Below are 25,222 nucleotides of genomic sequence, written 5' to 3'. Positions count from 1 at the left end.
TAGAGTAAGAAGTATAGAAATCACTTTTCCAAACTTGCAGGTTAAAAGATTATATAAAATGGAGAGAGAGAGAGAGAGAGAGAGAGAGAGATTATACAAAAAAGTTTTCAAAGAATGGAATTCTTTTCCCCTGGATCGTTCTCCAAAGCTAGTAAGAGTAGAAAACAAATGATATCATTGCACAGGTGATGCATATATGCAAAACAAGATTGGGGCATTTTGTTTATCAATTTTGTTCCAGTTTATGACGTTAATAATCTATTTGTTTACTCATGTATGTGTGTCATATAAACTTTTAGGTTTCATTACAATAAAGTTTATTCTAATCTATTCTGTTCTCTCTCTCTCTCTCTCTCTCTCTCTCTCTCAATCGCTGTTTTTTAGATGTTCTACTACTGCTCTGAGATAAACACAGCACAGTGTCCCATTCCGTTTAGGTTTTTTTTTTTTTTTAGCTAAAACCTACAGGTAACATGTCATTACCTTCCCTTTCATACAGAAAAACAAACAAACAAAATTTGTTTTACCTAAGGAGGCAACCCACTGTGTGTTGTTGTTGCTGTTGTTTGTTTGTTTGTTTTTAACAAGACTTCACGTGGAAATAACTGGATCCCTCCCCACCCCTCCTCCCCCTTCAGACCTGAGGTATACATTTGTCTTATCACAGATTTCATATGGTAGAATGACTATGAAGAGTTTTCTTATTGCTTGCTTAAAATCAGCAGATGAAATTGCTCGGATGACTCATCATTAATGATTTCTGTAACGTAAGAAATGTACATGTTGCTAATGTCTTTTCTATTACTTTACAAATGCACTCAAAGATAATGTCTTTTCTAATACCTGGGAAATGTTTATGCTGCTAATGTCTTTACAATAACTTGAGAAATGCACATGTTGCAAATGTGTTTTCTATTACTTTAGAAATGCACATGCTGCTAATGTTTTTTCTATTACCTGGGAAATGTTTATGCTGCTAATGTCTTTTCTACTACTTTAGAAATGCACATGCTGCTAATGTTTTTTCTATTACCTGGGAAATGTTTATGCTGCTAATGTCTTTTCTATTACTTTAGAAATACACATGTTGCTAATGCACATGCTGCTAATGTCTTTTCTACTACTTTAGAAATGCACATGCTGCTAATGCACATGCTGCTAATGTCTTTTCTACTACTTTAGAAATGCACATGCTGCTAATATTGATTCTCCATGCCCCAAAAGGGAGTCAAAAGAGAAACATTTTTCTTCATTCTTAAATCATATAGCTGCATGCACGCGCACTCGACTCACACACCCAGAGACGCAGACAATCAGAGACACAAGATAGTAACAACCTACCTTCCACTGAGCGTTTCTTGGCATCGCCTCCCTTGTCAGTGGTGGAGCCACCAGTCTTGGACTTCTCTCCTGCTTTGTCCACCGCCATCTCCGAGTCTGGGCTGACCCCTCGCATGGAGTCGTTCGTCTGTGTGTGTGTGTGTGTGTGTGTGTGAGACAGAATCATTATTATTGTTATTGTCATTATTATCAACATTAGTATTATCATTATCATTATCATTCATATATATGATAGTCAGTCGTGTCCGACTATGACCATCAGAACAGTAGAGGAGGCAACTGCTGTTCCGACTATTAGGGCTAGAATTTGATTATAGTGGAGAGTGTCTTGCCAAAGTCACATCCCCACTCTCTTGGCCAAAAGGGTTTTAGGACAGTCGGCGTTGGGATGGTTCCCAAAGGCCAGCTAGCCCCCAAGGCTGCAGCACTAAGAGCCAGTGCAATTTTGCCTCCTAGTTTGAGAGTCATAGTCCTTCACAAAAGACTAAGCTGTAAATGATTTCCCATTGACTGGAGAAACCATTGATAATACAGCTCTCACTTTGCTGTTGGCCCAAATGTAAACTTACATCAATCTGTGATATAAGCCGAGTGTTGGGCATTATTAGCATCAGTATTAGTATCACTATTATTATTATCAATACTACTACTACTACTACTACTACTACTACTACTACCACTACTATTACTACTGCTATAAGTATTAACATTATTATCATCATTAGTAGTATTATCGTTATCATTATTATTATTACTATTATTACTGGAACTATTATCACATCTATCCTCAATCAGAGACCAAGCTCTAAACGCTTTACAAACACAGAGACATGTACACAACAAGCTATCTCAGTTTCAGTTTCAGTTTCAGTAGCTCAAGGAGGCATTACTGCGTTCGGACAAATCCATATACGCTACACCACATCTGCCAAGCAGATGCCTGACCAGCAGCATAACCCAACGCGCTTAGTCAGGCCTTGAGAAAAAAAAAAGAAAAAAAAAGAAAAAATAAATAAATGAATGAATAAATAAATAAATAAATAAATGAATAAATAAATAAATGAATAAAAAATAAAATAAAGGTGAATAAATAATAGATAAGCTTACATAAATAAATAAATACATATATAATAATTATAATATATAATATAATTATAATATATAATAACAAGCTGTCTATGTGGACAGAGCTGACGGCCACCCTGATCATTCAGTTCCTGTGCCATTCAGCCAGGCGTGTCACGTCAACACACACACACACACACACGTGTATCAACAGTGGATTTTACACCTAAATTCTGCCAGGGACAACTCTCTTGCTGCTGTTGGTTCTTTAACATGCGCGCTGCACACAGGGCCTGGCTTTATCTTCTCATCCCAGTGACTCGTATCCAGACCAGCACTCAGGGTCTAGCGTGGGAGGAGGAAGTTCTGGTGAGTGTGGGGTTCAAACCCATACCCTCACCTTCCTTCACTCCATGGGTGAAGGCGCTACCACTACGCCACCACACCACTTCACAGAGATAGAGAGAGAGATGTATGAAGTGGTTATGTATGCACAGGAATTTATTCATGCATATGCACATATGCCATCTGCGTTTGTAAATGGACAGAGACACGCAGGGCAACTGTTATGGACATGACGCACTTACTCACGTGTGTATGCACAGGAGTGTCAACGTGTGACACATTGTAAGAGAGGTGTGGAGACAGAAACAAACGTGTATGTGTAAAGACATGTACACAGACAGCAAACATAAAGACGTACACAGACAGCAAACATAAAGACATGCACACAGACAGCAAACATAAAGACATGCACACAGACAGCAAACATAAAGACATGTACAGACAGCAAACATAAAGACATGTACACAGACAGCAAACATAAAGACATGTACAGACAGCAAACATAAAGACATGCACACAGCAATCATAAAGACATGCACACAGACAGCAAACATAAAGATGTACACAGACAGCAAACATAAAGACATGCACACAGACAGCAAACATAAAGACATGTACAGACAGCAAACATAAAGACATGTACACAGACAGCAAACATAAAGACATGTACAGACAGCAAACATAAAGACATGCACACAGACAGCAAACATAAAGACATGTACACAGACAGCAAACATAAAGACATGTACACAGACAGACAGCAAACATAAAGACATGCACACAGACAGCAAACATAAAGACATGCACACAGACAGCAAACATAAAGACATGTACACAGACAGCAAACATAAAGACATGTACACAGACAGCAAACATAAAGACATGTACACAGACAGCAAACATAAAGACATGTACAGGCAGCAAACATAAAGACATGTACACAGACAGCAAACATAAAGTCATGTACACAGACAGCAAACATAAAGACATGTACACAGGCAGCAAACATAAAGACATGTACACAGACAGACAGCAAACATAAAGACATGCACACAGACAGCAAACATAAAGACATGCACACAGACAGCAAACATAAAGACATGCACACAGACAGACAGCAAACATAAAGACATGTACACAGACAGCAAACATAAAGACATGTACACAGACAGCAAACATAAAGACATGCACACAGACAGACAGCAAACATAAAGACATGTACACAGACAGCAAACATAAAGACATGTACAGACAGCAAACATAAAGACATGTACACAGACAGCAAACATAAAGACATGCACAGACAGCAAACATAAAGACATGTACACAGACAGCAAACATAAAGACATGCACACAGACAGCAAACATAAAGACATGTACACAGACAGCAAACATAAAGACATGTACACAGACAGCAAACATAAAGACATGCACAGACAGCAAACAAAGGAACATAACACCATGCACACACACACACACACACACACATGTTCATTCATCACGCATGTGCACAGACACACACAAACATCTTTATCCCTGCATTGCACAAGCACACACACACATGCATGCAAATATACACTGAGCACACACACACACACACACACACACACATACACTCCCCTACACCCCCCACACACAACTCACCAATCTTCCAAGAGAGGTACCAGCAGTTGTAAGTGTTCTCTGCTTCATCCCTGTTAAGACACACAAACATCCTTTCGTTTATTCCTTTTTAATTCAATCAGTCATTCATTGAGTGTTCACAATGTTTCTCCATCAGCTGTCCACCACTCAAACTGGCACAAAAATACTGAGGATGTCATGTCAATATCTAATGAACTGTTTGAATCAGAATTTCAATTAAAAAAAAAAAATCTTAAAAAAAATATGGAGATTCAAGCATTAAGTATTCTTTACCTCTCTCTCTCTCTCTCTATTGTTTGTATTTGTATTTCTTTTTATCACAGCAGATTTCTCTGTGTGAAATTCGGGCTGCTCTCCCCAGGGAGAGCGTGTCGCTATAATACAGCGCCACCCATTTTTTTGTATTTTTTCCTGCGTGCAGTTTCATTTGTTTTCCCTTCACACAAAAAGGTACATTCATTCCTTCATTACACACTTCATGGTGAAAATCCGTACTGACTGTGGATGAAGTAAAAGAACGAAGTCAGCATCTTATTGCACAACTTAAAATCAGTCAACAGAGTTCCGGAAACAGTAAAGTTACAGATACTGAATGAATCGACACCAATATCAACAGGACACGCAAGAAATACTTAAGCTGCTGGTGGTGAAATCTGGTCCATGATAAATGAACACAAATAACACACACACACACACACACACACACACCAAAAAAAGAAAACAACAACAAAAACAAAAACAAGTGAAGCAGCACAAATGAAAAATTGCTCATTCCCGGCACTTCCACACCCAACACCCAAGTGTTTCTCACACTGCCTCCCACAGAGCACAATCTTTTTAACTCTCTCTACACGCCATACATGCAGCCTGCAACAGGAGTACTTCATGACTTGCAGTCTACTTTTGTTTTACTCATCACTGTGAAGATCAAAACATTTCCTGTGACCTTAGAACTAACTGAGCCCCATGCCCAAGCGTTGCTCCGGCGTCAAAATCTGTCTCACTAAAACGCTTTTCATGTTCACACATATGTATAAACCGCAAAGAAAGGGAGCTAACTTCTGCAGTATTTCTGGATGTGTCCACAGGTAACCTGGAGGAAAACTGTATTTTTTCTGCCCTTTTTTCCCCGACATCAGCATGGCAAGGAAGCCTGGCCAGGCTGTAGACTGCCCGGGGTGGAATGGGTTAACCATCCAACATCAGTATGGCAAGGAATGGGTTAACCATCCAACATCAGTATGGCAAGGAATGGGTTAACCATCCAACATCAGTATGGCAAGGAATGGGTTAACCATCCAACATCAGCATGGCAAGGAAGCCTGGCCAGGCTGTAGACTGCCCGGGGTGGAATGGGTTAACCATCCAACATCAGTATGGCAAGGAAGCCTGGCCAGGCTGTAGACTGCCCGGGGTGGAATGGGTTAACCATCCAACATCAGTATGGCAAGGAATGGGTTAACCATCCAACATCAGTATGGCAAGGAATGGGTTAACCATCCAACATCAGCATGGCAAGGAAGCCTGGCCAGGCTGTAGACTGCCCGGGGTGGAATGGGTTAACCATCCAACATCAGTATGGCAAGGAAGCCTGGCCAGGCTGTAGACTGCCCGGGGTGGAATGGGTTAACCATCCAAAATCAGTATGGCAAGGAAGCCTGGCCAGGCTGTAGACTGCCCGGGGTGGAATGGGTTAACCATCCAAAATCAGTATGGCAAGGAAGCCTGGCCAGACTGTAGACTGCCCGGGGTGGAATGGGTTAACCATCGACATCAGTATGGCAAGGAAGCCTGGCCAGGCTGTAGACTGCCCGGGGTGGAATGGGTTAACCATCCACATCAGTATGGCAAGGAAGCCTGGCCAGGCTGTAGACTGCCCAGGGTGGAATGGGTTAACCAGCCTTCATCTTCTGCCTTCATGGGCTGCAACTCCCACGTTCACTCATGTGTTCACCAGTGGGCTTTTACCTGTGTGACCATTTTTATCCCACCATGTAGGCAGCCATACTCCGTTTTCTGGGGTGTGCATACTGGGTATGTTCTTGTTTCCATAACCCACCAAACGCTGACATGGATTACAGGATCTTTAACGTGCGTATTTGATTTTCTGCTTGTGTATACACATGAAGGTGGGTTCAGGCACTAACAGGTCTGCACATATATTGACCTGGGCGATCGGAAAAATCTTCACCCTTTACCCACCAGGCGCCGTCACCGAGATTTGAACCCAGGACCGTCAGACTGAAAGTCCAACGCTTTAACCACCCAGCTATCGCACCCGGCGGATAACCATCCATTACAGAGAAATACCTCTGGCGTGAAAGTCTACAGCTGATCTGAATTCAGATCAGCAGAAGTGAACAATGCATTCTGCAAAAAAAGAAAAACAGTTTGAATGTTTGGCAGTACTGGTCAGATTTACTGGGGCAAATCATTTCAGTTTCAGTTTCAGTTTCTCAAAAAGGCGTCACTGCGTGTGGACAACATACATAAACGACACACCACATCTGCCAGGCGCACATCTGACCAGCGACATAACCCAACACGCTTAGTCAGGCCTTGGGTGCATGCCACTACATTTGTGCACTTATCAGAATACATTTCTTCTTTAGAATTTTATCGGAAGACAACATTGCCATACGTTGTTTTTTTTTCAGTGTGCCAAGTGTGTGGGACCTCGGCTTACTGTCTCGTTCAAATGACAAGACGCTCAGTTTGATTTTCCAGTCAGACCTGAGAGAAACATGGACAAGCAGAAGCAGCACAAGCAGACTGACTTGGTGGGACAGGGGTTCACTGACCGGTGACCTTGAAGAAGTCAAACTTGGTGCCCAGGGCCCCGCGGTTGGTGAGGGTGAAGGACCGCCTCACTGTCTCTCCGATGACCATGGTGCCAAAGTCGATCAGCCCCACGTCCAGTTGTAGCTGTCAACACAATGACCACCCCCCCATGTTTCACTTTCAGTCTCTCAAGGAGGCTTCACTGCATTCAGACAATACATATACACCACTCCACATCTGCTTGGCAGATGCCTGACCAGCATGCAAAATGCTCCAACAGTCATACATGCAAAATGCTCCAACAGTCATACATGCAAAATGCTCCAACAGTCATACATGTAAAATGTTATGTCTGTCTGAGTGTGTATCTATGCGTGCATGAAATCTGATTGAATGACACCGGAAACGAATGATGAGCGCCCAGTGGCAGCCGTCAGTCGGCTCTACCCAGGTAGGCAGCATGTTGTGCAAATGACCCTGTGTTTGTAAAGCTTAGAGCTTGGTCTCCGACCGAGGATAGGCGCTGCAGAAGTATCCATATCAATCAATCAATCAATTTCTTTTTCTCTCTTCTCTTTGTCTGGAAATGAACACTGATTATTAGATTTGTTCAATTCTGTGGATGATAGGAAGCTGTCCTATAGAAAAAACATTATTACAATATGATTTTGAGGGTGCATTGGATGGACAGTGACAGACTGAAGGGTGTAGGCTATAGGATGCACTGGATGCACAGCGACAGACTGAAGGGTGTAGGCTATAGGATGCATTGGATGCACAGCGACAGACTGAAGGGTGTAGGCTATAGGATGCATTGGATGAACAGCAACAGACTGAAGGGTGTAGGCTATAGGATGCACTGGATGGACAGAGACAGACTGAAGGGTGTAGGCTATAGGATGCATTGGATGGACAGAGACAGACTGAAGGGTGTAGGCTATAGGATGCATTGGATGAACAGTGACAGACTGAAGGGTGTAGGCTATAGGATGCATTGGATGAACAGAGACAGACTGAAGGGTGTAGGCTATAGGATGCACTGGATGGACAGACTGAAGGGTGTAGGCTATAGGATGCATTGGATGAACAGCAACAGACTGAAGGGTGTAGGCTATAGGATGCACTGGATGGACAGAGACAGACTGAAGGGTGTAGGCTATAGGATGCACACACAAACATGCGTAAGTATTTGTTGGAACGCGTGTACCATTATGTTCTTGCATGCGTGCAGGCTGGCATGTGAGTATTATATGTATACAAATACACGTGAATGTATCTAGAATCGAATTTTCCATTCTTTGATCCAACTTCAACTTATGTGTGGGGAGCAGAGCTTGAAAGGAACATGGATGTTTATTCAATAAAATGTCATTGTGTCACTGCATTTGTCTGGAAAGGAACATGGATGTTTATTCAATAAAATGTCATTGCATCACTGCATTTGTCTGGAAAGGAACATGGATGTTTATTCAATAAAATGTCATTGCGTCACTGCATTTGTCTGGAAAGGAACATGGATGTTTATTCAATAAAATGTCATTGTGTCACTGCATTTGTCTGGCAATGAAGCAAGCAAGCAAGCAAGCAGCCACGGGAGCAGCTGGTAGCAAGCGACTCACATCACACTTCTTGGTGGTGCAGCGAAGCGGGATGCTGAAGGGGCCGGTCTGTGAGAGAAAGTTCACCTCTCCAACCAGGTCTTCGTTGATCTGTTCCAACAGTCAGAACAACACTTACTTAGCCTCTTCCTTTACTATTACTACTACTACTACTACAACTACTACTACTATACTAACACTACTACACTACTACTACTACTACTACTACTAACAATAATAATAATGATGATAATAATAATAATAACAACAATACCAATGCTGCTACTACTACTACTACTACTACTACTACTACTACTACTACTACTACTACTACTACTACTACTACTACTACTACTACTACTACTACTACTTCTACTACTAATGAAGATGATGATAATAATAACAGCAACAACATCATGAAGAAGAAGAAGTGGTGGAGGAGGAGAAGAAAAAGAAAAAGAGGAGGAGGAGGAAGGGGAGGAGGAGGAGAAGAAGAAGAAAAAAAGAAAAAGAGGAGGAGGAGGAGAAGAAGAAGAAGAAAAACAATGGCAATAATGATGATGATGAAAATAGTAAAATCAACACTGATGATAATCATAATACTAATAACATTAACAGTATATCAAACAATATAAATGGAAACAATAACAATAAAAGAAGAAAAAGAAGAAGCATATAAGATGATGATGAAGATGACTGTAATGATGATGATAATGACGATGATGACAGTGATGATGAAGATGACGACGAAAATGATGATGATGAAGAAAGAAAAAGTCTGGTGAGAGAAACCACCGGACACCCTTACCATGGGTTTGAACGTGACCAACATGTCGCATGTCATGCCAGCTGACATTTGACCTGGTGGGTTGAACCTGTAAGGTCAACACAACATTGACAGATCAATCTGGTTTGAAACAGAATGGTTCTCAACAAAAAGGAATACTGACAGAATATTCTGGTTTGAAACAGAATGGTTCTCAACAAAAAGGAATACTGACAGAATATTCTGGTTTGAAACAGAATGGTTCTCAACAAAAAGAAATACTGGCAGATCAATCTGGTTTGAAACAGAATGGTTCTCAACAAAAAGGAATACTGGCAGATCAATCTGGTTTGAAACAGAATGGTTCTCAACAAAAAGAAATACTGGCAGATCAATCTGGTTTGAAACAGAATGGTTCTCAACAAAAAGGAATACTGACAGAATACTCTGGTTTGAAACAGAATGGTTCTCAACAAAAAGAAATACTGGCAGATCAATCTGGTTTGAAACAGAATGGTTCTCAACAAAGTAGAATACTGACAGAATAATCTGGTTTGAAACAGAATGGTTCTCAACAAAAAGGAATGACAGATCAATCTGGTTTGAAACAGAATGGTTCTCAACGAAAAGAAATACTGGCAGATCAATCTGGTTTGAAACAGAATGGTACTCAATAAAAAGAAATACTGACAGATCAATCTGGTTTGAAACAGAATGGTACTCAACAAAAAGAAATACTGACAGATCAATCTGGTTTGAAACAGAATGGTACTCAATAAAAAGGAATACTGACAGAATATTCTGGTTTGAAACAGAATGGTTCTCAACAATAAGAAATACTGACAGATCAATCTGGTTTGAAACAGAATGTTTCTCAACAAAAAGGAATACTGGCAGATCAATCTGGTTTGAAACAGAATGTTTCTCAACAAAAAGGAATACTGGCAGATCAATCTGGTTTGAAACAGAATGTTTCTCAACAAAAAGGAATACTGGCAGATCAATCTGGTTTGAAACAGAATGGTACTCAATGAAAAGGAATACTGACAAAATAATCTGGTTTAAGCAGAATGTTATTCAACAAAACGGAATATTAAAACAATAATCTGGTTTTAAACAAAAACAAGAGAATAACCTGGTTTTAAACAGATTATTATTCACCAAAATAATCTGGTTTGAAATGGAATGTCATTCAACACAACAGAACAACGATAGAATAATCTGCTTTCGAAAAGAATGTTAAGCAACAAAATGAATATTGATCAAATAACCTGGTTTTCAACAGAATTTTACTCAACAATAAAAGAATACTGACATAAAAAAGAAAATTGGCAGAATAATCTGTCAAAAGCGAGAAATATATTTCCTTCTTCTGTCTCACCGTCATCGTCACAACACCCACACTTTTCTCACACACCCCTCCTCCCACCCCCCAACAACCCAGCAAGGTTGCCATGGCGACTCACTCGATGTTGATGAAGTCCTTCAGTCTCTCGGTGATGTCCACAAACTTGCAGTAGTTGATGGAGTAGGACACGTTGGTCAGGGTGACGCGCTTCTTGTACGTTGACCCCACGTCAAAGTCCTGCCCGGGGAAAAAAACAAAAACCATGCAGTGCAACTACTGTGAACTGCCTCGTACATGTCCAGTATCTAGTACACATGAACACCCCCTCCCCCACTACCTCGTACATGTCCAGTATCTAGTACACATGAACACCCCCTCCCCCACTACCCTGTACATATCCAGTATCTAGTACACATGAACACCCCCTCCCCCACTACCCTGTACATATCCAGTATCTAGTACACATGAACACCCCCTCCCCCACTACCCTGTACATGTCCAGTATCTAGTACACATGAACACCCCCTCCCCCACTACCTCGTACATGTCCAGTATCTAGTACACATGAACACTCCCCCCCTCCCCCACTACCTTGTACATGTCCAGTATCTAGTACACATGAACACCCCCCTCCCCCACTACCTCATACATGTCCAGTATCTAGTACACATGAACACCCCCCCCCTCCCCCACTACCTTGTACATGTCCAGTATCTAGTACACATGAACACCCCCTCCCCCACTACCTCGTACATGTCCAGTATCTAGTACACATGAACACCCCCTCCCCCACTACCCTGTACATGTCCAGTATCTAGTACACATGAACACCCCCCCCTCCCCCACTACCTCGTACATGTCCAGTATCTAGTACACATGAACACCCCCTCCCCCACTACCTCGTACATGTCCAGTATCTAGTACACATGAACACCCCCCCCTCCCCCACTACCTCGTACATGTCCAGTATCTAGTACACATGAACACCCCCTCCCCCACTACCCTGTACATGTCCAGTATCTAGTACACATGAACACCCCCTCCCCCACTACCTTGTACATGTCCAGTATCTAGTACACATGAACACCCCCTCCCCCACTACCTTGTACATGTCCAGTATCTAGTACACATGAACACCCCCTCCCCCACTACCCTGTACATGTCCAGTATCTAGTACACATGAACACCCCCCCCCCTCCCCCACTACCTCGTACATGTCCAGTATCTAGTACACATGAACACCCCCTCCCCCACTACCCTGTACATGTCCAGTATCTAGTACACATGAACACCCCCTCCCCCACTACCTTGTACATGTCCAGTATCTAGTACACATGAACACCCCCCCCCTCCCCCACTACCTTGTACATGTCCAGTATCTAGTACACATGAACACCCCCTCCCCCACTACCTCGTACATGTCCAGTATCTAGTACACATGAACACCCCCCCCCCCCACTACCCTGTACATGTCCAGTATCTAGTACACATGAACACCCCCTCCCCCACTACCTTGTACATGTCCAGTATCTAGTACACATGAACACCCCCCCCCTCCCCCACTACCTTGTACATGTCCAGTATCTAGTACACATGAACACCCCCCCCCCCCCACTACCCTGTACATGTCCAGTATCTAGTACACATGAACACCCCCCCCCCCCCACTACCCTGTACATGTCCAGTATCTAGTACACATGAACACCCCCCCCCCCTCCCCCACTACCCTGTACATGTCCAGTATCTAGTACACATGAACACCCCCCCCCCCCCACTACCCTGTACATGTCCAGTATCTAGTACACATGAACACCCCCCCCCCTCCCCCACTACCCTGTACATGTCCAGTATCTAGTACACATGAACACCCCCCCCCCCACTACCCTGTACATGTCCAGTATCTAGTACACATGAACACCCCCCCCCCCCACTACCCTGTACATGTCCAGTATCTAGTACACATGAACACCCCCCCCCCTCCCCCACTACCCTGTACATGTCCAGTATCTAGTACACATGAACACCCCCTCCCCCACTACCTTGTACATGTCCAGTATCTAGTACACATGAACACCCCCCCCCTCCCCCACTACCTCGTACATGTCCAGTATCTAGTACACATGAACACCCCCCCCCCCCCACTACCCTGTACATGTCCAGTATCTAGTACACATGAACACCCCCTCCCCCACTACCTTGTACATGTCCAGTATCTAGTACACATGAACACCCCCCCCCTCCCCCACTACCTTGTACATGTCCAGTATCTAGTACACATGAACACCCCCTCCCCCACTACCCTGTACATGTCCAGTATCTAGTACACATGAACACCCCCTCCCCCACTACCTCGTACATGTCCAGTATCTAGTACACATGAACACCCCCCCCCTCCCCCACTACCTTGTACATGTCCAGTATCTAGTACACATGAACACCCCCTCCCCCACTACCTCGTACATGTCCAGTATCTAGTACACATGAACACCCCCTCCCCCACTACCTCGTACATGTCCAGTATCTAGTACACATGAACACCCCCTCCCCCACTACCTCGTACATGTCCAGTATCTAGTACACATGAACACCCCCTCCCCCACTACCTCGTACATGTCCAGTATCTAGTACATATCCCCTTCCCCCCAATTCTGAGTTAAAAACCATATTCAGGTAAAATACCTTGTAAATGTTCACCTCCTCCCCACTTTGAAAACAAACAAAAAAGGAAGAAAATCGTCATGAACTAATGATAATTCAATTTACAATTTTTTTTAGTGTGTTGCTTTTTACTGCAGTGCAGATTTAGATCCAGAGAAAAACAACAGCATGCCTGCAATGAGATGTTGACGCGTCATTCAATACACAATAGTGCAGGTTTAGATCCAGCATGCCTGCGATGAGATGTTGACGCGTCATTCAATACACAATAGTGCAGGTTTAGATCCAGAGAAAAACAACAGCATGCCTGCAATGAGATGTTGATGCATCATTCAACAACTACATAGAGCATAACGTCACTCCATTGCTTCAGTAGCCATTCTGTGCATGACCACCCCCAGCCCAGCAAGAGGTGGTGGAGTGCACATGGATTTGTCCGAACCCAGCAACACCTTCCTGGAAAACCTGAAACTGAACCATTCCCGTCTAACCCTATGCCATACTGCTAAACACCCTGAATCTCCTTAATGTCTCCAACTGAACCATTCCAGTCTAACCCTACACCATACCACTAAAAACCCTGAATCCCCTTAACGTCTCCAACTGAACCATTCCCATCTAACCCTATGCCATACTGCTAAACGTCCTGAATCCCCTTAACGTCCCAAACTGAACCATTCCCGTCTAACCCAATGCCATACTGCTAAACGCCCTGAATCCCCTTAACGTCCCAAACTGAACCATTCCCGTCTAACCCTATGCCATACTGCTAAACGCCCTGAATCCCCTTAACGTCCCAAACTGAACCATTCCAGTCTAACCCTATGCCATACTGCTAAACGCCCTGAATCCCCTTAACGTCCCAAACTGAACCATTCCCGTCTAACCCTACACCATACTGCTGAAAACCCTGAATCCCCTTAACGTCTCCATCTGAACCATTCAAGTCTAACCCTATGCCATACTGCTAAACACCCTGAATCCCCTTAACGTCCCAAACTGAACCATTCCAGTCTAACCCTATGCCATACTGCTAAATGCCCTGAATCCCCTTAACGTCTCCAACTGAACCATTCCAGTCTAACCCTATGCCATACTGCTAAACGCCCTGAATCCCCTTAACGTCTCCAACTGAACCATTCCAGTCTAACCCTATGCCATACTGCTAAACGCCCTGAATCCCCTTAACGTCTCCAACTGAACCATTCCCGTCTAACCCTATGCCATACTGCTAAACGCCCTGAATCCCCTTAACGTCTCCAACTGAACCATTCCAGTCTAACCCTATGCCATACTGCTAAACGCCCTGAATCCCCGTAACATCCCAAACTGAACCATTCGTGTCTAACACTATACCATACTGCTAAACGCCTTGAATCCCCGTAACGTCCCAAACTGAACCATTCCAGCCTAACCCCACACCATACCACTATAGCAAGACGTCTGAATAAATAAAATAACCCTATACCATACTGCTTAATGCCTGAATCCCCCTGAACGCTTCCAACCACTGAAACTGAGCCATACCAGTCTAACCCTACACCATACCACTTTAGTAAGACATCTTACTAATGAAAATAACCCTACACCATACCACTAAACACCCTGAATCCCGTTAACATCCCAAACTGAACCATTCCAGTCTAACTCTACACCATACCACTTAATACCCTGAATCCCCTTAAAGCCTGAACCGGACTATAAATGGCGGGCGATTTGAATCAAGCCAGTTTCTCACCAGAGTCTGACACTGTGACGTCGGTGAAGGTTTATTCAAAATAAAAGCCTAATAAAGCTACGGTTTGGCTTCATTTATGGCAGAGAGCGAGATTTGCCTAGCAGCTTCCAATCTAGACCTGAATTGACTTTGGAAAGTACAAAATGTGTCAGCTACACGTAATACAAAATTTGAATGCAGAGAAAAGGGGCAGAGCTAGAACCGAAACCTTGCTCTCAGGAGTTAAGACTTTAACGTCCCCAACTGAGCAATTCCAGTCTAACCCTACACCATACCACTAAACACCCTGAATCCCCCAAACGTCTAATCCCTCAGATACCACTACAGTCTAACCCTACCCCATACCACTAAACACCCAGAATCCCCCAAATGTCTAATCCCTCAGATACCACTACAGTCTAACCCTACCCCATACCACTAAACACTTTGAATCCCCCAAATGTCTAATCCCTCAGATACCACTACAGTCTAACCCTACACCATACCACTAAACACCCTGAATCCCCCAAATGTCTAATCCCTCAGATACCACTACAGTCTAACCCTACCCCATACCACTAAACACTTTGAATCCCCCAAATGTCTAATCCCTCAGATACCACTACAGTCTAACCCTACACCATACCACTAAACACCCTGAATCCCCCAAATGTCTAATCCCTCAGATACCACTACAGTCTAACCCTACCCCATACCACTAAACACTTTGAATCCCCCAAATGTCTAATCCCTCAGATACCACTACAGTCTAACCCTACCCCATACCACTAAACACTTTGAATCCCCCAAATGTCTAATCCCTCAGATACCACTACAGTCTAACCCTACACCATACCACTAAACACCCTGAATCCCCCAAATGTCTAATCCCTCAGATACCACTACAGTCTAACCCTACCCCATACCACTAAACACTTTGAATCCCCCAAATGTCTAATCCCTCAGATACCACTACAGTCTAACCCTACACCATACCACTAAACACCCTGAATCCCCCAAATGTCTAATCCCTCAGATACCACTCCAGTCTAACCCTACCCCATACCACTAAACACCCAGAATCCCCCAAATGTCTAATCCCTCAAATGAACCATTCCAGTCTAACACTACGTCATACCACCATAGCAAGACGTCTCAATAAATAAAAATAACCTGGCACCGTACTGCTAAACGCACTGATTCAACCTTACCACCTCCAGCCTCCTCTCACACCTGAGCCACTCCCACCCCCCACCCCCACCCCACCCCTCCTCACCTTGAAGTGGATGACGTCAGGCTTGCTGTAGAAGGGGCAGCCGCTGAACTCCCCCCCCCCCCCCCCCCCCCCCCTCACCTTGAAGTGGATGACGTCAGGCTTGCTGTAGAAGGGGCAGCCACTGAACTCACCACCCCCCACACCCCCCACCCCTCCTCACCTTGAAGTGGATGACGTCAGGCTTGCTGTAGAAGGGGCAGCCACTGAACTCACCACCACCACCACCCCTCCTCACCTTGAAGTGGATGACGTCAGGCTTGCTGTAGAAGGGGCAGCCGCTGAACTCGCCAACCCCCCACCCCCACACCCCCTCCCCCCTCACCTTGAAGTGGATGACGTCAGGCTTGCTGCAGAAGGGCCAGCCACTGAACTCACCAACCCCCCACCCCCACCCCCCTCACCTTGAAGTGGATGACGTCAGGCTTGCTGTAGAAGGGGCAGCCGCTGAACTCGCGGCCGGCCGCCACCTGCTTGACGACGATGCCCTGGCGGGTCTTGTCCAGCGTCCTCTGCAGGATCTCCCGGTCCATCTTGCTGGCTCCCGGGGGTTGTCTGGGGCCCTCCAGGTCCCTGGGCACGCGGTACGGCTTGTGCTGCTCCCACAGCCCCGCAAACTCCGGCTGGGCCAGGTCCTCCACGTCTTCGTCTGATCCATTGCCATCATCATTATCCTCATTGTTATCGTCATCATGACCATCTTCATTATCGTCATCGTCATCATCATTGCTGTTGTCATCATCATTGTCATTATCACTGTTGTCATCGTTATTATCATCGTCATCATCATCGTCATCATCTTATCATCATCATCATCGTCACTGTCGTTGTCGTCTTCATCATCATCATCATCATCATCATTATTGTCATTGCCATCATCATTATCATCATCGTCGTAATCATTGTCATAATCATCATTGTAGTCATCATCATCATTGTCATCATCACATCATCAGCATCATCATCTTGCCATCATCATCATTGTCATCATCATTGTTCTCATCATCATCATGGTCATCATCATCATCATTATCATCGTCTACTACTACTGATGATGATGCAAATGATAATGATGACATTGACAATGATACCAATAATCATGATAACAATAATAATAACAATAATGATCATGATAATAACAATAATAATTATAATGATACTAATACCAATACTAATGATAATGATATCAATAATAATGCATGTCATTTGTGTGGAGCATTTCTCTAAGTCAATTCAAACTCAGTTCTCTGGCAATCAAGCAGCCTCATCCACAACTGACCAGCCCCACTCCATCACACACACTCACTCACACTCACACACACACACACACACACACTCACACACACACACACACACACACACACACACACACACACACACACACACACACACACACACACACTCACACACACACACACACACACACACACACACACTCACACACACACACACACACACACACACACACACACACACACACACACACACACACACACACACACACACACACACACACACACACACACACACACACACACACACACACATGCACACATGAGCAGAAAACAGCTGAAATTAACAGTGGAAAAAAACAACAAAACAATGCCAAACACACCTAACAGAACAGATGAGTTTTTAGCTGGGATTTGAACAGAGTCTCGCTTGGTGCAAAAGACCTGAACAGGCAGAAAATTCCTGACAGCGGAAGCACAAAAAACAAAAGAAAAACAAGTGCCCTGTTGAAATACAGTTTGTGTCCTTTCCTGTCCATTCATCTCCTGGATGACTAGACTGCGTGTTTGGTGCATATCTGTTATGCATGTGTGGGTGTATATGTGAATGTGTGTCTTCATGTTTTACATCTATTTGCTTATTTATCATCATTGTTGTCTTATTTATTTATTTATTTATTTATTATTATTATTATTATTATTATTATTATTATTATTATTTTATTATTATTTTCATTACTACTACCTTTTTTTATATCATAATTATTATTTATTTATTTATTTATGTAAGCTTATCTATAATTTATTCACCTTTTTTTTTTTTCTCAAGGCCTGACTAAGCGCATTGGGTTTCGCTGCTGGTCAGGCATCTGCTTGACAGATGTGGTGTAGCGTATATGGATTTGTCCGAACGCAGTGACGCCTCCTTGAGCTACTGAAACTGAAACTGAAACTCATCTCCTGGCTGTCAGTGCTGTGCTCACCGTTGTGCTCCGAGTCGCTGGAGTCAGTGGAGTCGTGGCGCGGCCCCACCACGTCATCAGCCACGTCCTTTTCCTCGTCTTGTTTCTCCTCGTCATCGGCAGTCACGCTTCGCAGCTGTCACAGAATCATGACTACGTACAGAGAGCGATACTCAGAGGCGAGAGTGATAGGATTTCTGCTTCAGTCTGAAATCAATGCAGTACCTCCATAATGACTTGGAAAATTGTAAGAAACATTAGACGGGTGCAATAGCCGAGTGGTTGAAGCGTTGGACTTTCAATCTGAGGGTCCTGGGTTCAAATCTTGGTAAGGGCGCCAGGTGGGTAAAAGATGGCCATGGAGATTTTTCCAATCTCCCAGGTCAACATATGTGCAGACCTGCTAGTGCCTGAACCCCCTTCATGTGTATACACACGCAGAAGATCACATACGGTTGTTAAAGATCCTGTAATCCATGTCAACGTTCGGTGGGTTATGGAAACAAGAATATATCCAGCATGCACACCCCCGAAAGCCGAGAATGGCTGCCTTCATGGTGGGGTAAAAATGGTCATACAGGTAAAGGCCAACTTGTGTACACACCAGTGAACATGCGAGTTGCAGCCCATGAAGGAAGAAGACAAAGATAAGAAGCATTAAAGTGAAAGGTGTGACTGCCTTGTGTGGCCTCTGGGGCAGTGAATTAACATCCAGTGTGTCTAGGGCTGGGTGTAGGCAGGCAGTGAATTGACATCCACTGTGTCTAGGGCTGGGTGTAGGCAGGCAGTGAACTGACATCCACTGAGTCTAGGGCTGGGTGTAGGCAGGCAGTGAATTGACATCCACTGTGTCTAGGGCTGGGTGTAGGAAGGCAGTGAATTGACATCCACTGTGTCTAGGGCTGGGTGTAGGCAGGCAGTGAACTGACATCCACTGAGTCTAGGGCTGGGTGTAGGCAGGCAGTGAATTGACATCCACTGTGTCTAGGGCTGGGTGTAGGAAGGCAGTGAATTGACATCCACTGTGTCTAGGGCTGGGTGTAGGCAGGCAGTGAATTGACATCCACTGTGTCTAGGGCTGGGTGTAGGAAGGCAGTGAATTGACATCCACTGTGTCTAGAGCTGGGTATAGGCAGGCAGTGAACTGACATCCAGTGTGTCTAGGACTGGGTGTAGGCAGGCAGTGAATTGACATCCAGTGTGTCTAGGACTGGGTGTAGGCAGGCAGTGAATTGACATCCACTGTGTCTAGGGCTGGGTGTAGGAAGGCAGTGAATTGACATCCACTGTGTCTAGGGCTGGGTGTAGGCAGGCAGTGAATTGACATCCAGTGTGTCTAGGGCTGGGTGTAGGCAGGCAGTGAATTGACATCCACTGTGTCTAGGGCTGGGTGTAGGCAGGCAATGAATTGACATCCAGTGTGTCTAGGGCTGGGTGTAGGCAGGCAGTGAATTGACATCCACTGTGTCTAGGACTGGGTGTAGGCAGGCAGTGAATTGACATCCACTGTGTCTAGGGCTGGATGTAGGCAGGCAGTGAATTGACATCCACTGTGTCTAGGGCTGGGTGTAGGAAGGCAGTGAATTGACATCCACTGTGTCTAGGGCTGGGTGTAGGCAGGCAGTGAATTGACATCCACTGTGTCTAGGGCTGGGTGTAGGAAGGCAGTGAATTGACATCCACTGTGTCTAGAGCTGGGTATAGGCAGGCAGTGAACTGACATCCAGTGTGTCTAGGACTGGGTGTAGGCAGGCAGTGAATTGACATCCAGTGTGTCTAGGACTGGGTGTAGGCAGGCAGTGAATTGACATCCACTGTGTCTAGGGCTGGGTGTAGGAAGGCAGTGAATTGACATCCACTGTGTCTAGGGCTGGGTGTAGGCAGGCAGTGAATTGACATCCAGTGTGTCTAGGGCTGGGTGTAGGCAGGCAGTGAATTGACATCCACTGTGTCTAGGGCTGGGTGTAGGCAGGCAATGAATTGACATCCAGTGTGTCTAGGGCTGGGTGTAGGAAGGCAGTGAATTGACATCCACTGTGTCTAGGACTGGGTGTAGGCAGGCAGTGAATTGACATCCACTGTGTCTAGGGCTGGGTGTAGGCAGGCAGTGAATTGACATCCACTGTGTCTAGGGCTGGGTGTAGGAAGGCAGTGAATTGACATCCACTGTGTCTAGGGCTGGGTGTAGGCAGGCAGTGAATTGACATCCACTGTGTCTAGGGCTGGATGTAGGCAGGCAGTGAATTGACATCCACTGTGTCTAGGGCTGGATGTAGGCAGGCAGTGAATTGACATCCACTGTGTCTAGGGCTGGGTGTAGGAAGGCAGTGAATTGACATCCACTGTGTCTAGGGCTGGGTGTAGGAAGGCAGTGAATTGACATCCACTGTGTCTAGGGCTGGGTGTATGAAGGCAGTGAATTGACATCCACTGTGTCCAGGGCTGGGTGTAGGAAGGCAGTGAATTGACATCCACTGTGTCTAGGGCTGGGTGTATGAAGGCAGTGAATTGACATCCACTGTGTCTAGGAAGGCAGTGAATTGACATCCACTGTGTCTAGGGCTGGATGTAGGCAGCCGGGGCCCAGGCCTCTCCTGTTGTTTCCACCTTCTCCAACTGATGTCAGGTTCCTTTCACACCTTACCTGGGTGGAGTGAGGATAACTCTGTGTGTGTGTGTGTGTGTGTGTGTGTGTGTGTTCATTCTTTCTTCCTGTCTTCCGGTCCTCACAGACAGCACTGTGCGGCACAACACTCACCAGAGGCTGGGCGGAAGTGGGCGCTGAGGTGTCAGTGGTGGTGGTGGTGGTCTTCACGTAGTCCTCAAAGAACTTGACCGGCACCGGCTTGTGAGGAGGGACACGCTGGAGGAGAATGGTGCCAATGTATGTGTGTGATAGTGATGGTGTTCACAGGAACATGCACACACACACACACACACAGGCATTCACACACACAGGCATTCACACACACACACACACAAAACACACACTCATAGTAGACAACCCCCCCCTCTGCCCCACCTCCCAACACACACACAACCACCACCTCATCCCCCCCCTCCCCCCGCACTCACACACAAACACTCACACACCCTCCTAACACACGCCCACACACAACCACCACTAACCCCCCCTCCAACACACACACACACACACACACACACAAACACTCACACACCCTCAGAACACACACCCACACACAACCACCACTACCCCCCCTACCCCACTCTCCCCCCCCCCCCAAACACACACACACGCTCACACACCCTCCGAACACACACCCACACACAACCACCACTACCCCCACACACACATGAACACACACACACACACAACCACCACCACCAACAACACACACACACCCCTACACACACACACAACCACCCCCATACCCACACCTCCACACCCCCAGACACATACCAGGGACTTTTCCCACTTGGGCTCCCCCCACAGCTGGGGCTGTGTCTTCTTCCTCTTCTTCATGCGCCGCTCCTCTGTCAGAATGCGGTCCATGATCTGCATCTGGCGCTGAGTCTGCTCTCTCTCAAACTCTCTGCAACACAGCCGTCAACATTACGCTGTCACACTTCTCTACTTCTGCTCTCTCTCAAACTGTCTGCAATGCCAACATTACGCTATCACACTTGTCTACTTCTGCTCTCTCTCAAACTCTCTGCAACACAGCCACAGCTGTCAACATTATGCTATCACACTTCTCTACTTCTGCTCTCTCTCAAACTGTCTGCAACACAGCCACAGCTGTCAACATTACGCTGTCACACTTCTCTACTTCTGCTCTCTCTCAAACTGTCTGCAACACAGCCAGCAACATTACGCTATCACACTTCTCTACTTCTGCTCTCTCTCAAACTCTCTGCAACACAGCCAGTTGTCAACATTACGCTATCACACTTCTCTACTTCTGCTCTCTGCAACACAGCCACAGGTGTCAACATTACACTATCACACTTCTCTACTTCTGCTCTCTGCAACACAGCCACAGCCGTCAACATTACGCTATCACACTTCTCTACTTCTGCTCTCTCTCAAACTCTCTGCAACACAGAAACAGCCGTCAACATTACGCTGTCACGCTTCTCTACTTCTGCTCTCTCTCAAACTCTCTGCAACACAGCCAGTTGTCAACATTACGCTGTCACACTTCTCTACTTCTGCTCTCTGCAACACAGCCACAGCCGTCAACATTACGCTATCGCACTTCTCTACTTCTGCTCTCTGCAACACAGCCACAGCCGTCAACATTACGCTATCACACTTCTCTACTTCTGCTCTCTGCAACACAGCCACAGCCGTCAACATTACGCTATCACACTTCTCTACTTCTGCTCTCTGCAACACAGCCACAGCCGTCAACATTACACAATCACACTTCTCTACTTCTGCTCTCTCTCAAACTCTCTGCAACAGAGCCACAGCCGTCAACATTACACGATCACACTTCTCTTCTGCTCTCTCTCAAACTCTCTGCAACACAGCCACAGCTGTCAACATTGCGCTATCACACTTCTCTACTTCTGCTCTCTATCAAACTGTCTGCAATGCCAACACAAAACCACACTGAAGAATGTGTATATTTACTTGCATAAAGACTTGAGAGATGAGATCATATTATTCTTAGTTAAGAAATGCTTAACTACAAACTACTGCTCATTTATCAGATTATTATTTTGATATGGATCAGATTTGTCAGTATATTGAACTTGGTAATTATGTATGGTATTCATATGTGTGGATATATGCATATGGGTATATATAAGTGTGTGGATGCGTGTTTATATGTGCATATACGTATGTGTGTATACATATCATATAGTAACAGCACATGTTGTCATTATCAGTTTCCTGTCTTTGTATCCCTCTTCAGGAGGGGCCTTGGCCTAAAGTGAATACATTTCATTTCCTTCATTTGGCTTCTGTAATGTCAACATTACACCACCATACTTCTGATCTCTGTCAAACTCTCTGCAATGTCAACATTATGCCGTCACACTTTTCTACTTCAGCTCTCTGTCAAACTCTGTAATCAACATTACGCCATCATACTTCTCCACACCCACACACCCACCCACACACACACACACACCAGGCACCATCAAGCTCTCTGTCTTCTCATCTTTGGCGTGCTGCTCTCAGAAACAAAGGGGACACAACCCAATGACGGGATTGACTCACTGATGCTTCTTCTCCTGGTTGAGTTGTCTTTTCTTGATCAGCATCATCTGATCAGGGTTACCGCCCTCTTCCAGGATGCTCCGTCGCTCAGCATCATCAGCCTCTTTCTGAGCATTCTCTGCCGCCTTGTCGCGGGCACGGATGGCTTTCAGGTTCTCCTGAAAATTGGTCACAAAAATGCTCTGACTTTGTCTTGAAAACTGATCACAAAAATGCTCTGACTTTGTCTTGAAAACTGGTCACAAAAATGCTCTGACTTTGTCTTGAAAACTGGTCACAAAAATGGTCTGCTTTTTGTCTTGAAAACTGGTTAAAAAAATTAAATTAAAAAAAGCCCTGGTTTTTTACTTGAAATTGGTCACAAAAATGCTCTGATTTTTGTCTTGAAATTTGGTCACACACACACACACACACACACACACACACACACACACACATATGCATCCCCGTCCCCTCCCCACACACACACTCCCCCTTCCATGATCCCCACTCACTCTCCCTTCCACACACACACACACACACAGTGCTGACCCACCCTGTTGGAGGTGATGTCGTTCTTCAGTTTAATCAGCATGTCCATTTTACGCTGCATGTCCGCCTGGTACGACTCCTCCGCCGCCTGCTGTCTCTGACGCATTCTGTGACACAATGGTGCAGGTCAGTGTTTCATGTCATCATTGATACTCACACTGTGCATTCTGTGACACAATGATGCAGGTCAGTGTTTCATGTCATCACTGATACTCACACTGTGCATTCTGTGACACAATGATGCAGGTCAGTGTTTCATCATTGATACTCACACTGTGCATTCTGTGACACAATGATGCAGGTCAGTGTTTCATCATTGATACTCACACTGTGCATTCTGTGACACAATGATGCAGGTCAGTGTTTCATGTCATCATTGATACTCACACTGTGCATTCTGTGACACAATGCTGCAGGTCAGTGTTTCATGTCATCATTGATACTCACACTGTGCATTCTGTGACACAATGATGTAGGTCAGTGTTTCATGTCATCATTGATACTCACACTGTGCATTCTGTGACACAATGATGCAGGTCAGTGTTTCATCATTGATACTCACACTGTGCATTCTGTGACACAATGTTGCAGGTCAGTGTTTCATGTCATCATTGATACTCACACTGCATTCTGTGACACAATGCTGCAGGTCAGTGTTTCATGTCATCATTGATACTCACACTGTGCATTCTGTGACACAATGATGCAGGTCAGTGTTTCATGTCACCACTGATACTCACACTGTGCATTCTGTGACACAATGATGC

At 45.0% G+C, this 25,222-nt stretch overlaps 1 protein-coding gene across 4 annotated transcripts in view; it reads right to left on the bottom strand.

Moving 5' to 3' along the window:
- Positions 1–25,222, bottom strand: part of LOC143301852 (cilia- and flagella-associated protein 74-like) — a 106,621-nt gene that overhangs the window by 57,556 nt on the left and 23,843 nt on the right. For all 4 annotated transcript variants that reach the window (XM_076616265.1, XM_076616268.1, XM_076616266.1 and 1 more), the window contains 12 exons: positions 24,460–24,562; positions 23,925–24,082; positions 22,152–22,284; positions 21,489–21,593; positions 18,752–18,866; positions 16,941–17,185; positions 11,007–11,125; positions 9,583–9,649; positions 8,796–8,885; positions 7,197–7,320; positions 4,396–4,445; positions 1,342–1,468 (listed from right to left, as the gene is read on the bottom strand). In XM_076616265.1, the coding sequence (XP_076472380.1) occupies positions 1,342–1,468; positions 4,396–4,445; positions 7,197–7,320; positions 8,796–8,885; positions 9,583–9,649; positions 11,007–11,125; positions 16,941–17,185; positions 18,752–18,866; positions 21,489–21,593; positions 22,152–22,284; positions 23,925–24,082; positions 24,460–24,562 (1,436 nt within the window). The remainder of the gene's footprint in view (positions 1–1,341; positions 1,469–4,395; positions 4,446–7,196; positions 7,321–8,795; positions 8,886–9,582; positions 9,650–11,006; positions 11,126–16,940; positions 17,186–18,751; positions 18,867–21,488; positions 21,594–22,151; positions 22,285–23,924; positions 24,083–24,459; positions 24,563–25,222) is intronic.

The sequence above is a fragment of the Babylonia areolata genome, chromosome 28, assembly GCF_041734735.1.
Source record: "Babylonia areolata isolate BAREFJ2019XMU chromosome 28, ASM4173473v1, whole genome shotgun sequence".
NCBI lineage: Eukaryota > Metazoa > Mollusca > Gastropoda > Neogastropoda > Buccinidae > Babylonia > Babylonia areolata.
This window is presented reverse-complemented; position numbering and strand designations above follow the sequence as displayed.